Source organism: Lepisma saccharinum, chromosome 6 (assembly GCF_977018435.1).
Source record: "Lepisma saccharinum chromosome 6, izLepSacc3.1, whole genome shotgun sequence".
In the NCBI taxonomy this organism is placed as follows: Eukaryota; Metazoa; Arthropoda; class Insecta; order Zygentoma; family Lepismatidae; genus Lepisma; species Lepisma saccharinum.
Genome location: NC_139234.1, coordinates 6,154,358 through 6,171,127, shown reverse-complemented (window position 1 = coordinate 6,171,127; position 16,770 = coordinate 6,154,358). Strand labels below are relative to the sequence as shown.

The window sequence follows — 16,770 nt, the reverse complement described above, 5'->3', positions numbered from 1 at the left end:
GGGTATCGTTATACGAGTCATATTATATTCAACTGTATTCATGTTTTTCTCTATATTATTGATAATGATTATTGAAAATTAACCACGGCTGTTGCTGCGCGCATGCTTATATTCTTGAGGACTCACAGAGCAAAATCTTTATATCTGTTGGCAACATTGTGCAGCGCTATTCGAGTAACAGATCTTTTGAACGGTTCATTGATAATAACTGATCTTGATTTCCGAACGGGATCCAGCAAGAAAATGCTTCTTTCTTTAATGTGATTTGGCGAGTTTGTGAAAAACAAAGATTAAACCATGGGTTTTAATCATTCTCGGATATACGTTGGATGTGAAAGCAGTTCTGCACTGGGAATTGGACTTGTTGCCGGAAATCGCAGGTTGGAATCTGAACGTGAGGAACGGGTCGCGGAAGAGCGATTCAGGAGTTCGGGGAGAAAATATGGTAGACGCAGAAGTGAGCTGTTTTGATGCTGCAGATATCAAGGGACATCGGTCCATTTATAGGCGATCCATCCAAATTGAAGGATGCCTATGACCCACAAAGGATAAGATTACCTGTTTCACGAGAAATTTGTGAGCGCAAGTGAAGGTGTGAGCGGATATGTGAATTTTATTTTCGCTCAATATTCACAAATTGAAGGACCCGGATGCATTGTAAGTAGGAATCCTTTTCTATCTAAGTGATTACGGACAAACTCAAATCCAACTGAGAATACATGAAACTCATCGGCTTTATACGTGATTTAAGCTAGCTTTCGTGTGCGTATATTATGGCCATAATACGGAACTCAATACGTCGTTAATTTGAGCGCGAAGCATATGCTTGAGGTAGCCATCTTGTCGAGGAAATCTCTCGCTGCCTAAGACTGTGTAAATATTAATTATTGTATATAATTTTAATTTATTGTGCTCAATTCATTCATTATTTTCTGTGATATTTGTCAAAATTTACCTCATATCGAATGAGAGATTTTGTAACGTATGTTTACGTCCGTTAGCTGTCAATAATTGTGGCTGCTAAAACTTACATAGACAAATTTCATTGTTGGTTTTCATACGTTGAAATGATATAAAATTGTATTCGTCAGCAACGTCAAAATGATCAAAATGATAATCTTTCAAATTATTTTCACACGTAATAATTGACGGTGTCAATGAGCATGGTGTGATCGATTTTAAGGAAAAAGACAGCGGTCACATCAGTTGATATTCACATATTAATACGCCATTGTCTGGCATGTTGGTAAGGTGCAGAATGTAGCTTACTCAAAATGTGTTATGTGTTCGTCGTAATTCAAAATAAAATCCAGCAGATCTTATTTCTGCAATTGTTTTAGTTAATAAATGCTCATAAATCAACTCTCTAGTGTGAATATTATTAATTTACAGATTTCAATTCATGTAAGATAACCATGTGTATACTAATGTCAGTGATCTCTTACAGGTGGGGGGTTCACTTCTTACTGGTCACTCGTGCATGAATTATAATTCAAGAAATTGTTACTTACTTTTACCTTAGCGTATTCGTTATCGGGAAAGAATTTAAATTAAGTTCATCTTTCGGGTGCGTCAATAAGTCAACGGAGATGGGTTCATTTTAATATTCAGGGTGGACAGGTGACAGCGGAATTTAGTATAAAGCATAAGTTCATTTTTGCTGCGGTTTTATACTTCTTGAGGTCAATAATGGTGAACATAAACTTTTAGGGTAATTTTGGTCAAGATTCTTTAGTTTGTTTAAGCTTAATTGTTGTAATTCTTTAACACGGCTACCAGCGTTACCGATGAGATGGGTGGGGTCACGTGTGAGAATTTGGTGTGATTTCAGGGTTTTACAATTGAGATGTCATCTAAATTGTTCACATTAACTTAATATACCTACCCACCAGGCATTGACATTCTGATTGGGAGTTCTCACCTCTCAGGGTTCGTCACATTAAGATTACGAGACGTCAGTGTTGAAAGTTTTATAGGTATTAAGCAAATTTTTATTTTAAATTTTTGGCAAAAAAAAAAAAAAAAAAAATGGGAACTGAAAACGAACCTGTGACTTTGGAATCGTTGCTCGCGTTCATCAAGCAGAGTGATGAAAGGAATGATCAACGGTTCCAGGCGTCAAAAGCAAGTATTGAGTTGCTGAAGTCAGAATTAAATGACAGTAACCAATTGCTGAAGTCAGAATTAAATGACAGTAACCAATTGCTGAAGTCAGAATTAAATGACAGTAACCAATTGCTGAAGTCAGAATTAAATGACAGTTACCAATTGCTGAAGTCAGAATTAAATAACAGTAACCAATTGCTGAAGTCAGAATTGGATGACAGTAACAAATTGCTGAAGTCTGAACTTACCGCTCACACTAGTAGGTTGGTGGGAAAACTTCAGTCAGACCTCAGTGATACCAGCAAATGTATCTTAGACTTGCAACAAGATGTGGTCAAAACAAATGAGGGTCTTCATGATCTCACTTTGACAGTCTCTCAATACAGATTAGAATGCATGAGTAGAGCTGAAGGGTTAGATAGGAAGTGTGATGAATTGGCACGTAGGTTGAATTCGGAAGTACAGCGTGTTCATGAAACTTGTGAACATTCGAATGATGCTGTTACTTCTCCTGCGGTTACAGATTGCTTGTGTATTTCACGTTTGGTCGAATATGACTACTGCACTGGCACTCGGACTTCCTGGTCAGAAAGGGGTGCACAGTGTACCAGCGAACTTAACCAGAACGTAGCGTTAGAACAAAAACATTACGAGGGAAATGATGGAAAACATATTGTAGGCAAGGAGGGTGCTCTTGGGGCGTCAGGTAACAGGGATGAGCCTTTCTCAGTCGGCTTCCACAGGGATGTTACTTCTATCCCAAAACCGAACTTGCAAGTTTCTCCATCAGGCATTTGTTCCGAAGAATGTTGTTCTCTGGGTTCGTCTTCGTGGGGTAAGCTTGTTCGCACGGTGCAAAGTGATACAGGGTGTTCAGTAAGCAAGTTGAATCTTCGTCACACACCCACTGATACAAAAACTGCTCAGAATAACTCTGTCTTGTCTGAAACTGGTAATTACTTACCTGAAATGTCCTTAGATCAAGACCATTCGGTACTCAATGTAGTCAAACCAATATCTGATTATTCACCGCAGACTGTTATGGGGAATTATGTAGTCGAACTCAGAAGTTGTCGTTGGTGTGGTCCAAGGTATGTCCCCATGGGCAAAAGAAAGGCCAGTATGATATTTGTCGTTTCTTCGATGAAATTAGGAACTGGTTATTCAGTCAGGTGCAGGAGGCGCATCAGAGTTAAAATGAAATCACCAGGGGAAACTCAGATCAAGAAAACTTCTGGAGTCAGTCGAACAGTTGCGGGAGGGAGAGTGCCCTTACATCCTAGCCATATTAAGAAAAGAAAAACAAAGAAGTGTCCTCGGAAACATATCAGAACAAAAGTTTGGGGGGAAACTTCTAGTATTTGTCTTCTTTGGGCATTGTCTCTTTTGTACAGAGTACGACTGGTTTGGCATCGTACTCATGTCAGGAGAAAATCTCATGAAATGCGATTGGGAGAGTATGATTGCTCAAAGATGAAACCTAGTGAGGTCATCGGAGCTATCATCACTCTTTAATTAGTTGTAGTAAGTTTGCTTTGTACAAATGTAAATATTGCACGTAACATATTTTAAATGGGCAAATATTATAATTTATGTATCTTTGGGGTGCTTAGAAAGAGATTTTGAGTATAAATATTTTTTTTTTAATATTAATTTGGTTTTGATACGTAATTTCATTGGGGATCTTGTGTCAAACTAATACTCAGGATTAGGAATCTTAAGGACAATTAAGTGCAGGAATTCTGAGGATAGAAGCTTATGTGGAGTTATGGTGTTTCACCATCATTTAGAAGCAAGTGACTTCTCTATAAGCCTTAGATTCGATTTCGTTTCCATGACGTGGGTAGCTTCATTTCAAATCTGTTGCTAAATGTGCATACTACGTAGTATCGTCGTGAAATTTTAGTACGAACCTATTGAAGCAAAAATTGAGAATTCGGGCGTTCTGAAGGAACGTAGGGGAACATCAGGGACACTAGTTGTCGTATTTGTTCATCCTCTTAAAGATGTCTCCACGCATAGGTTATGTGAGAACGGAAGAATGTCGAGAGGACGTTTGCCGCATAATGATGGTTTGATCCTGACACGAGTCCGTCTTGGAGCTTCTGTAATAGAATGTGTCTCTCAATAGCGATTACAGGGTTATAATAAAGGTTAACTGTTATAGTCAATATTCAATAGATACGAACATACTTTTATCTAAAATTTGGGATAGCAACGTGAAGTTATGAGTCCTACGGAAACTTACTTTTGATTCGCTCATGACTAGTGTCGTGGTTTATTTGTGGTGTAAATACGTAACTAACAATAATAATGGTGAAACATTAGGTGACAGAATTTATTCGCCGCGTACTTACGGGGCTGGTGTCATCAGCTGTTTGTTGTTGCTTCTGTCTATCAGATAATTGTTTTCGCACGTATTCAGTTAAGGTTGCTGAGTTTGTCCGAACATGGATTCATATCTGCGAAAAAACATTTTCCTGGCTATTTGGCAGATCAAGCTCTCAAATTTTATAGAAACTCTTTAAACACGTATCTTGTGTAAAATTAAAATTTAAACGTTATTTTCGCCTCCGGAACTCAGGTTAAATATGTCGAGGAGATTGACCGACATACCGCTTTTGGACGTGGGTGATAATGTGACCTGGGATGGCAAATTGGTCATGGCAAATCTAACCAGTTTCAATAAAAGGCAAGATAGGTTAAAAAAGCTTAATGCAAACATGGCAACTCATCCAAAGGTTAAAGTAGGAAATTTGGTTTTCATTAAAAATCAAAATTCTGGCGGTGTGAGAGATAAGGTAATAAAGAAATATTGTGAACTCTTTGTTGGGCCCTATCTTTGCATCAAAAATAGTGGTAATTCCACACTGGCATTGATTGATTGTGTTACAGGGCAAAGATATGATAATCAATCAATAGAAAATTGTAAATTATGGAAATGTTCCTTGGACAAACTGAAGTATTGGGTAGAGTACATGCAAGACGGGAATTTTACAGGGGTTCAGGAAATATTGATGAACCTGAAAAGTACCTGGGAGCAAGGAGATTCCTTGGTCAGGGATTTGAAGGGAAATGAAGATTAGAGGGTAAGGGTAGGATATTCTTGTTTGCCAAGTGAGATAGTGCCTGCGGCGGGCAATGTTGCCAAGTTGGTACAATTTCGCGGCGGGTTTGAACATGAAGTTAATTCCTATTGTTCCTCCCCTCTCAATCATTTTCATACGGTAGTTCAAGTCGGTGGTTTGCTTTTGTGCACAGACTTGGGTCAAGTTAGGATTAGAGGTGATCTGATAGGAGAGATCTTGCTGAGTTCAAGGTAGAGTTCACTTCACTGATCGTAAGGGGCGTAAGTTGAAAATAAATTTTGGGGCTTGGTGAGAAACGCAATTAGATTTGCACAAAGGTGTGGGCATCGAGTAGGATGTCAAGCCTATCGTCAAGCTTGTAAAAAGTCAATATATATTTTTTTTGTTTGAAGGTTTCTTTGATGTCAAAGCAGTTGATGTGGTGGTTATTGTGATTGGATGGTTCAAATTAGCGTTTGCCAGCGGTGGTCTGTTTAAACTAGTGGGCCATACTTTTTGTAGGGACTGCGTGCCATCGTGAGATTTAATTGCAAATCAGCACCAGTTGAGGTGCACTAATGTTGAGTGACCAGTGCGATTTGAACTTCGCACATATTGTAAAGATTCTATAATCAAAAGTTGATATATATGTAAATATTTTGATATTGAGTGATGATTGCTAATATTGTAAATGTAGTGTAATACTAATCTTGTTATGGTGTGTAAATTTGTGTTTTGAGTGTACCTTCATGTTGGATGTTGTAAGGAATAAGAAATTGTGTGTTAATTGGGTTCAGCCTCTTGTTGGGCGCCAATTATAACGGGTATCGTTATACGAGTCATATTATATTCAACTGTATTCATGTTTTTCTCTATATTATTGATAATGATTATTGAAAATTAACCACGGCTGTTGCTGCGCGCATGCTTATATTCTTGAGGACTCACAGAGCAAAATCTTTATATCTGTTGGCAACATTGTGCAGCGCTATTCGAGTAACAGATCTTTTGAACGGTTCATTGATAATAACTGATCTTGATTTCCGAACGGGATCCAGCAAGAAAATGCTTCTTTCTTTAATGTGATTTGGCGAGTTTGTGAAAAACAAAGATTAAACCATGGGTTTTAATCATTCTCGGATATACGTTGGATGTGAAAGCAGTTCTGCACTGGGAATTGGACTTGTTGCCGGAAATCGCAGGTTGGAATCTGAACGTGAGGAACGGGTCGCGGAAGAGCGATTCAGGAGTTCGGGGAGAAAATATGGTAGACGCAGAAGTGAGCTGTTTTGATGCTGCAGATATCAAGGGACATCGGTCCATTTATAGGCGATCCATCCAAATTGAAGGATGCCTATGACCCACAAAGGATAAGATTACCTGTTTCACGAGAAATTTGTGAGCGCAAGTGAAGGTGTGAGCGGATATGTGAATTTTATTTTCGCTCAATATTCACAAATTGAAGGACCCGGATGCATTGTAAGTAGGAATCCTTTTCTATCTAAGTGATTACGGACAAACTCAAATCCAACTGAGAATACATGAAACTCATCGGCTTTATACGTGATTTAAGCTAGCTTTCGTGTGCGTATATTATGGCCATAATACGGAACTCAATACGTCGTTAATTTGAGCGCGAAGCATATGCTTGAGGTAGCCATCTTGTCGAGGAAATCTCTCGCTGCCTAAGACTGTGTAAATATTAATTATTGTATATAATTTTAATTTATTGTGCTCAATTCATTCATTATTTTCTGTGATATTTGTCAAAATTTACCTCATATCGAATGAGAGATTTTGTAACGTATGTTTACGTCCGTTAGCTGTCAATAATTGTGGCTGCTAAAACTTACATAGACAAATTTCATTGTTGGTTTTCATACGTTGAAATGATATAAAATTGTATTCGTCAGCAACGTCAAAATGATCAAAATGATAATCTTTCAAATTATTTTCACACGTAATAATTGACGGTGTCAATGAGCATGGTGTGATCGATTTTAAGGAAAAAGACAGCGGTCACATCAGTTGATATTCACATATTAATACGCCATTGTCTGGCATGTTGGTAAGGTGCAGAATGTAGCTTACTCAAAATGTGTTATGTGTTCGTCGTAATTCAAAATAAAATCCAGCAGATCTTATTTCTGCAATTGTTTTAGTTAATAAATGCTCATAAATCAACTCTCTAGTGTGAATATTATTAATTTACAGATTTCAATTCATGTAAGATAACCATGTGTATACTAATGTCAGTGATCTCTTACAGGTGGGGGGTTCACTTCTTACTGGTCACTCGTGCATGAATTATAATTCAAGAAATTGTTACTTACTTTTACCTTAGCGTATTCGTTATCGGGAAAGAATTTAAATTAAGTTCATCTTTCGGGTGCGTCAATAAGTCAACGGAGATGGGTTCATTTTAATATTCAGGGTGGACAGGTGACAGCGGAATTTAGTATAAAGCATAAGTTCATTTTTGCTGCGGTTTTATACTTCTTGAGGTCAATAATGGTGAACATAAACTTTTAGGGTAATTTTGGTCAAGATTCTTTAGTTTGTTTAAGCTTAATTGTTGTAATTCTTTAACACGGCTACCAGCGTTACCGATGAGATGGGTGGGGTCACGTGTGAGAATTTGGTGTGATTTCAGGGTTTTACAATTGAGATGTCATCTAAATTGTTCACATTAACTTAATATACCTACCCACCAGGCATTGACATTCTGATTGGGAGTTCTCACCTCTCAGGGTTCGTCACAATGGCATCCTCTGCACTATTCATTTCCATGATTAAATCTCCTGCAACTATTTATTCTCTTCTTTACACCTCTGTTTCAAACTTTCCCGCCTTTTTGAGACACACTTTGTAGTGGTAAAAGTCATAGTGTTACGGACCCAACGACGTTAGAAAACGCACCCTCACTTAATAACTTGGCATATTTTTGTGATTTCAACAGGCAAGCTAGAAAACTTCTGATACGCAATGATAAAGGATCAAGCTCTTATAAACTGGACTGTTCTTACTCACTAATTAGAGTACAATTAAAATGTTTCGGACACAAAATTTTTACGTTCTGGATGTAACTTCTCTGTTTACATCATCACGACTAGAAATATATGCAGTCTAAGTCAATTCATACACAGCATGGCTGACATAAATGTATCAGAGACTTTGACATTTTGGTTTCACTTCTCGTCTAAATACTCATTTGTTTTCATTTTATGCTCACTCTTCAGGGTTTGTTCCGTTTTGCACGGTGTGTCTGACCATAGGCGTAGCTACGGGGTGTGCCGGGTGTGCCTAGGCACACCCTAATGGGCTTCTTTATCAAAGAGAATTAAATACAGATACTATTTCAATAAGAGAGAAAATAAGCGGCAGTTTTGTAAGAAGTTGAAAATGTCATTACTTGGTACAAACGTGTGCATTATCGCTGATGAAACGAGTGTCTATAGATATTCGATTTTTTGATGTCATTGGAGAAAGAAGATATTTACTGAATTATACTCTGTGCTACAGCGCTTCTTCTATACCTGTCACAAGCTGAACGTGTGAGAGAGAGCTTTCTCCAAGCTTACCCAAGTTAAAACTAAATTAAGAGCAACTCAGAAGCAGGATAGATTGGAAGCCCTGCTCTTGCTATTTGTGGAACAGGAAAAAGCTTAGTCTATTGATGTAAATGAAGTTATTGATGAGTTTAAGAACATTGTACATTTTGACAGACGTCTCTTGTTATAGATGACGTGTATTTTGATGTATTTGTTTGCATTTATGAACATTTCATGTGTGTGTAATTTCTATGCAATTTGATGTTTTTCTACTACATATATTTAGAAATTTTCAACACTGTCATTTAGTGAATTTATATTCCATTACAAACATCAGTGCAGTTAAAGAGCCAAGTGATCGTGTTGCAAAATATGCTATTTAAAAGGTACAAGACCTCATTTTTTTCTTTGTGCACACCCAAATATAAAGTTCTAGCTACGCCTATGTGTCTGACGTAATGAATTTCCCCGCAGGTTCATGCACATGGAAGCGACTACACGAAGCTGCTGAAGATGGTCCCTAAGGAATTCCTCCCCTTGGAGTTCGGAGGCGACGAGAAACCCATAGCAGAGCATTACAGTGAGTATCACGAGCAGGAATTTTGAAATGTCCTTCCCAGATTTGGAACGTACCCCAATTTGGCAACGCCTCGAAATTCGAGGCAACGAGTCCGAGGCTTGGTGTCAGATATTCTCGGTCTCTTTGGCAATGTGGAATTCAAGTTTTTGGAAAACCAAAATTACTTTCCTATGTGACTTATCCACGTGCTTATTTTTATTTACCTCATATGTTTTGTTGTAGTAATTGTAAAATTAATCTATTGGTGGTGCTAACCTGTACAACATAGCTGCTTAGTGGAGTTTTTCGGAGGGATATTTTTCCTTTTATCTGTCTCCCAGCCAATGTCAATTGTAATTATGACTTACATGAGCATGAAATTACGTTTTTGCGATGGGTCGTAGCGTTGAAACGAGGTGTCAAACTGGGGTCTCCTTACCTGCACTACGGCAGACGAACTTCGTATTCTGACGTCATACAAGGAATGCCTACGTTGTTAGGATAGGTCTGGTAAGTTTATTGTTTATTGTTTATGCTAAGAGAGCTAAACCTAACAAGCCTAACCTAACAACTTAGGCATTTAGCGTAACAATGAATGTATTCCGCTGTGACGTCAAAACGCAAGCTTGCTCTGACTTTGTGCGATAAGGGAGTCCCGTCAAACGGGCGGAGATGTTTCCCTTAATTGCATTTATATGCTGTGAAAGTTTGTGTGGAGTTGTTCAGACTATATACTTCGAGAGTCGAGACGAGATTTGACAAACTAAAAGAAAAGTCTTTACAAGTATTTATTAAATCATAATAAAATCATAAGATTTTCCAAATTGGAAGATAAGATACTGACTAACTTCAAATCCTCTATCTAAAATAAAGCAAAATAGTACGTTGATAACTAGTCACTCCTTCGCATGGTAAAGAAACCTTCATGTGCACCCAACGGCCAAAGAAACAGGAGGCAAATTGTCCACCATCATTTTCATTCTGTCTGTATTACACAATGTGATGATAATGAATTGAAATAATGACGTCAATAAGCAGAGAACAATGTCTGCTTCTAACCAACATAGTTTCATTCCTTAAAACGACAAAAAGATGTAGAATAGGAAGTTAATGAAAATACTGGTGGACAATTTGTCTACCATTATATTTGACGTTGACTGTACGTATGTTCCAATCGTGCGAGTAGGCGGAGCGAAGCAGAGCGCGGTGCTGCAAACGGCTGGTAACTTCAGCTGCTTCTTCCCGTCCATGTACTTATTCTCCCTCTCACGCGTCCATTGGTCAATCTTTGCGCCCTCTTGAGTCACTAGTAAAGTCTCCAACTAGGTGAAGTCTCTCTCTCGTCTTCAAAATGTCAGCTCTTGTTCTCGTCTCGGTACTAGGTAGGGATGTGCCGAAGCCGATTACAGATGTATGAAAATCGGCAGAAATTGACACATCGGCATCGGAATCGGAATCGGCAAAAGTCCGATATTTAAACCGGTACAGATTATACTAGAGTTTTTACCTTCTAATAAGTTTTATATTCTAGTTTTGTAAGATTTATTGAAAATTTGGTTATGATTCGTCATTATTGAAGAGTTTTTGTAATAAAATTATTGCAAACTCTCATTCAGAGGATCAACCTAACTATAAATCTGAAATAAAACAGTACATTGCTGAACCAGGATCTGCTGTTGTATAGGAAATTCAAAAGTGAGTATTCAAACCTGAAGCAAGTCCTGAGAAAATACTTGGCCATACCTGCTTCATCAGTATTCAGTGATTGAGTGTTCAGTGTTGCTGAACAGATTTGAGATAAGAGAAGAAGTAGGTTTCTTCCTGAAGTGCTTCCAAAACTCGTGCTTCTGAAGTTGAATCTGGGCAGAACAGGAATTCATTTTGCATTTTAAATAACTGCTTGTGCACTAATGTTAAATCTCTTGAGAATCCATGTTCTTCTTAAAGGTTCACATAACATTTTTAAGATGCAAATATACATTCGCATCTCTTGAGAATATACTGTATATGTATATACATATGAAATGCAATAGAAATGTACATAGCAAATTTATTTTTGTCATGCTGAAAATAACATCCCATTTCTGTTTAGTAATCTTGTGTATCGGAATCGGTTAAATATCGGCATCTGTATCGGTTCCAAAAATTATCGGTGAGTACATCGGCATCGGTAAATTTTCAGCTTCGTCACATCCCTAGTACTAGGATAAGGATAACACTATACAGTGTTACACTAAACGAAACGCCAGTGTTGCCAACTGTGTTAAACATGCTGTATTAGAGGTTTTTACGATTTGAAATATTGTTATTCACCCAGCGACGGACAGGGAGCAAATATTTGCTAACCCAGTCCACAATAGACTAGGACAAGAAGAGAAGTAAAAACCTTAATGTTTCCATATTATTAGTAATCTACCTTAGGAGAGGGAGGGTTGAGTTGGTGTTTTAAGTCCACTTTAGGCACAGTAAGGCTAATCGGGACTGGACCTACAGTTTAAAGTGGGATCCGAACCACTATGTGCCTCCACCGGGTATCGAACCGGAGGACCCCTTGATTACAAGGCGACGACGCTATCACTGCGCCATCGGGGAGGCCGGAGGAGGGAGGGGTAAGTGTGATAACAGACACACTGAATCCCTGTCTGTCGTAGCTTGTCTGTAATGCTATTTCAGGAAAATAAAATAGTGCATTGCCGGATTAATGGACATTTTCCGGAGAGCTATTATTTTATCTCCCCCCTTCCTTCCCAATTCGGAGTTGTCAATTAAGCAGCTCGGGAGAAAAACTTGATAACACATTCCGTTCAAATCCAAATTGAGTTAACATGGAATTCAGTTGCTGTACAATGAATGAAGTTCCTTCAGCCGCCGCTGATAGCCAGAAAAACATGGGAACATCTGGGTATCCCATAAGCCACAATGTAATGGACAAATTTTCACCTGCGTTTTTCTCGGTTTCATACGTCTGTTGGTTATCAAGTTTTACTAACGAGCCGCCCAATAATATATATGGTTTACATTCACATGGTATATTAGTAATTTATATTAAACCTGAATTAGAATTGAATGTAGCACTCATAAATAACTAACACTTAACTGTGGTTAAATTGATTATGTTTAGTTGTTGAGTTGTTGTTTTAAAAAAGTCCACTTTATGCACATTAAGGCTAATCAAGACTGGACCTACAGTTTAAAGTGGCATTCGATTCACTATGTGCCTCCACCGGGACCCCTTGATTACAAGGCGACGACGCTACCACTGCGCCATCGGGGACGCCCCGATTATGTTCCTTATTTATTTATTTATTTACCTACACGTAGCCATTTTACACTGATATCATCAACAATGAAAGAACAAAAATATAAATAACAAAATAACACAAGGGATTAACATAAACAAGTCAAGATAGCACAATTAAATATTATTTAGCAACATATGCTCTGATGCTAGACGGAAAGGCGTACTCTGTGGAAAATACATCAGCACTTGATGGGAGGTCGTTATATTGAGTGGGAAGTCTGTGGAAGAGCGATCTTTTTTAATTTCCAGTCTGGGCTTTTCTGTGTAAAATAGATCTGAGTTGCGTGTTGAGCGCATAGGCACTCGAAAGTGGAATTCCTGGAGGAGCGTGTTGCAACTGATTTTGCCATTGGCAATTTTGTATAAATAATTATTTATGCAAAATTGAAGAGCATATTACAGGTACGTCAAAAAAGGCCCTGCGTCTCTTAGGTTTACTGTATCGTTTCACCGAACTGAATGACTTCAATTATAATTGAAGTCATTCAGTAAACGGCGCTGTTAGGGAGTCAGATAGGACAGGAGATGTGGTGTTGAAAAATTGCGTAATTAGGGAACCCTGTAACGAACTATAGCCAGGTAAAAGTGAAGAACAGAATCGATTCTAGAGATCTGAGTGGGACATGCCATGGACCAGACTGGAGAGCAGTATAATAATGAACGACTTGAGGTATAAGGTGAGGGCTGAGATGTCACTAATTTCGGTAAAACGATACAGTAAACCTAAGAGACAAAGGCCTTTTTTGTGGTGCCTGTAATATGTTCTTCAAGTGTGAGTTTTTGGTCGAAAACAATGCCGTCTTTGTGAGAGGATACTGCTTTGTGTTATTGCCAAAGATGGAGTAAGATGACTTTAACAGGTTCTTTTTGAGAGAGATGGTAAGAGTAGTAAATTTTTAGGATTTAATGTAAGTTTCCATGTCAAGCACCATGAAATAAACGTTGTTATGTCATTCTGGAGAAGATGAGTATCGTTGGAGGTGGAGATTTATCTGAAAATTTTACAGTCATCTGCGAAAAGAAGGTAATTACTAGAAGCGGCTGTGAGATGGTCGGTAAGGTCATCGACGAATAATATGAACAAGAGGTGTCCTAGAACACTGCCCTGTGATACTCCAGAAAGGACGGGAAGATAGTTAGATAGAGTTCCTGGAAGGACTACACGTTGTTGGCAATAGCTAAGGTAATCTGTGAGCAAGTTAAAATAAGAAAGTTACCATGAATGTTGAATCTATTGCATAATTTGTGAATCAAAAGACGATGACTGACAGTATCGAAAGCTTTGGCTAGATCGAAATATATTACGCCCAGTTGTGAAGTGTTTGAAATACATTTCATAGCATGTGAGAGAAAAACAGACAGGTTCGTAAGACAGGAACTACCAGAAAGAAAACCATGTTGATTTGAGCTTAGGTACGGAGAGACAAATTTATATAGCCTGTCTTTGATGATTTTTTCACAAATGATGGACAAAGGAGAGAGTAATGAGATTGGCCTATAGGAAGAAGCAAGGTTTTTGTTGCCACTTTTGTGAATGGGAGTGATGTTAGCTTGCTTGCTTAGCTTGCGAGATGGTATCTGTTTTGTCTCCATTGGACTTCAGAATGACAAAAGTTCATTAGGAAACGTTAATAAAGTTAAAATTTTACTGAAACCAGCTAAGGACATGGCTTACTTCGAAAAATGCGAGCCTAAGTCGACTGCAGGTAGAAACACTGATGAAGTACGGAATCAAATGCAAGGTAAAGTGGCACGAGAACATTTGATGTTTTGAAGGAGATGACGTTCAATGATTAATTGCAGATTTATTTTGGTGCGCACGTACGACTTTATCAATAGGCAGAAGTCAGTCGCGTATACTGAGTCCAATATCTGGGCTATCTCACTATGTCACGTGACCCTAGGCTATAAATAGAAATAAATTTAAAAACTCCTAAGAAATCAGGTTGCCAACTCATAGGATATCAGGTTGCCAACTCATAGGAAATCAGGTTGCCAACTCATAGGAAATCAGGTTGCCAACTCCAGAATCAGCATCATCGTCTCACTGATATGGATAGTTAATATTATTTAAAATTTGTGATCGATTTTTCTCCTGTATTTTATTTGCTAGACTACACGCTTCGTAGATAGCCTAGCTAGCCTAGAATATACGCTCCTGGCAGAAGTACTGGTTTCTGTACAGGTGTGTGTGGGCCTCATCTATGGCGCAGTGGTAGCGTCGTAGTCTTGTAATCAAGGGGTTCTGTGTTCGATACCCAGTGGATGCACATAGTGGTTCGGATCCCACTTTAAACTGTAGGTCCAGTCCCGATTAGCCTTACTGTACATAAAGTGAACTTAAAACAACAACTCAACTCAACTCTGTACAAGTGTGATAAAGTTCTCGGTCCGGGATTGTCCCAATCCTCCTTGTGCAGGCCTGGTCCTTATGGAATTTGCCAGAACTGTCAGACGGTTGGTCCATCCCTGTATATTAACGGATTTAAAATTATTTCATACTTTAAAACAATTTGGTAGATGCTGTCCATCATGTTTACCTTCCAACATACCTCGAGTTTTAACGCTTTATCCTTTTTCAATTACAGAACGTTTCATGGACACAGTATACAATTCCAGAGAGTGGATTTTGAGTCTAGAAAACGCTAAAGCAGACGAATCCTTAAGGCCAGGTGAACCTAGGAATTTCGACGACTTGTTCGGTGTGGAAGGTTCCTTCAGGCAGCTGACTGTGGACTGATATTGTCCTACCAACAGTTTCTTATTTATTTATGCTTGAATTAAATTTCTCCAATAAATATATGTGTGCGTGTGTTCAGCAGTGTCATTTTCTGCCAAAGCTTTTGATGTGTGTTTATTATTTTTTGTGTGAAGTGACGTAGGAAGGCGGATTCCTTCACAAATTTGCACTAAACACCAGTTTCATGTATTTTTTCCACTTAAGGTTTTTAGTTCCTTAGATATAAATACAAGAAGATAAAAGTTTTTGAAGAGAAAAGTATTTCCTGAATTAAGTCTGCTTTTTGTATTTCTTTTTAAATCATTTTCATTTGTTAGTATGACGAAAAGTAAAGTTAGTCATTAATATTTTATGCATATTACAATGAATCTTTGAAACTGCCCTTCAAAGCCGTATGAGCCATATTCCTTGCCTTCCAATAAATTCAGCGGAAATAAATAACTATCGATTGTATAACAAATACTAAATAATTATATTTTGATTATTTAATTTTATTACTTGGCACGAACCGTGCCACCGCCCAGAGCAGCAAATTTTAAGGGCGGCAAAATTTGAAGAGAGGAAAAAAATAAGCCTATTGAAAACTTGAAAGTTATAATATTACGATATTATAATATACTCGTATATTATATAACTTGGAAGTTAATATATGCCAACCCACCGTTTTGAAGGAACATATCAGTAGTCTCACTTTAAAACCACTGAGTGCCACAAGGTGGGAAAGCAGATTCGATGCCTTAACTCCGTTCAGATATCAAGTGGGAGAGGTCCGTGATGCGCTCCTTCAAATAATTGGCGACAATAAAACTGTCCAAATGGTCGCACAGGAGGTTCAGTGTATTGCAAACCAGTTGTGTGGCTTTACATTCCTTTGCTCACTAGTTATCTGGTATGAATTTTTACTCCACGTAATGTAATGAGCAAATGTCTTCAAAACATTAATCTAAGATGTGTTAGATGCCGTTAGATGATTTCTTGCAAACATATCAGCGCTTTAAAAATAGCAGAAGTGATGAAAATTTTCAAAGTTTCCTAGACGCCACTTGGCAGCCTGGCTAGGCCTCCCTCACTCCACTCGTGGAGGCGTCGGGGGGCGGCGACCTGAGTCTCCCGGTTGATGAGAAAGAGTAGCATCGTATTTAGATATAGATGAACCAAAGGTAGGCAACACTGTACAGAGTCGAAATCAAAAGAAGTAGTAGTTTTAATATGATAAAACTGTTGAAGATCCACAAAAACGGTACAAAGTTGATTTTTATTACCAGGTCCTAGACGATTATTTTAGCTCTAAGAGAAAGATTTGAGCAGCTTAAACATCATGGTGAATTTTTCAATTTATTTTATATCAGTAAGCATAAAGACATGCCATCTGATCTTTTGTCTGAAAAGTGTAGAAAACTTGCCGGAATGTTAACACATGAAGGCTACTGAATTAAAAGATGAAT

At 38.2% G+C, this 16,770-nt stretch overlaps 1 protein-coding gene across 3 annotated transcripts in view; it reads left to right on the top strand.

Moving 5' to 3' along the window:
• Positions 1-15,388, top strand: part of LOC145989207 (alpha-tocopherol transfer protein-like) — a 33,513-nt gene extending 18,125 nt beyond the window's left edge. For all 3 annotated transcript variants that reach the window (XM_083124510.1, XM_083124509.1, XM_083124508.1), the window contains exons 6-7: positions 9,200-9,305; positions 15,174-15,388. In XM_083124510.1, the coding sequence (XP_082980636.1) occupies positions 9,200-9,305; positions 15,174-15,325 (258 nt within the window). In that variant the 3' untranslated portion in view covers positions 15,326-15,388. The remainder of the gene's footprint in view (positions 1-9,199; positions 9,306-15,173) is intronic.
• The last annotated feature ends 1,382 nt before the right edge of the window (positions 15,389-16,770 follow it).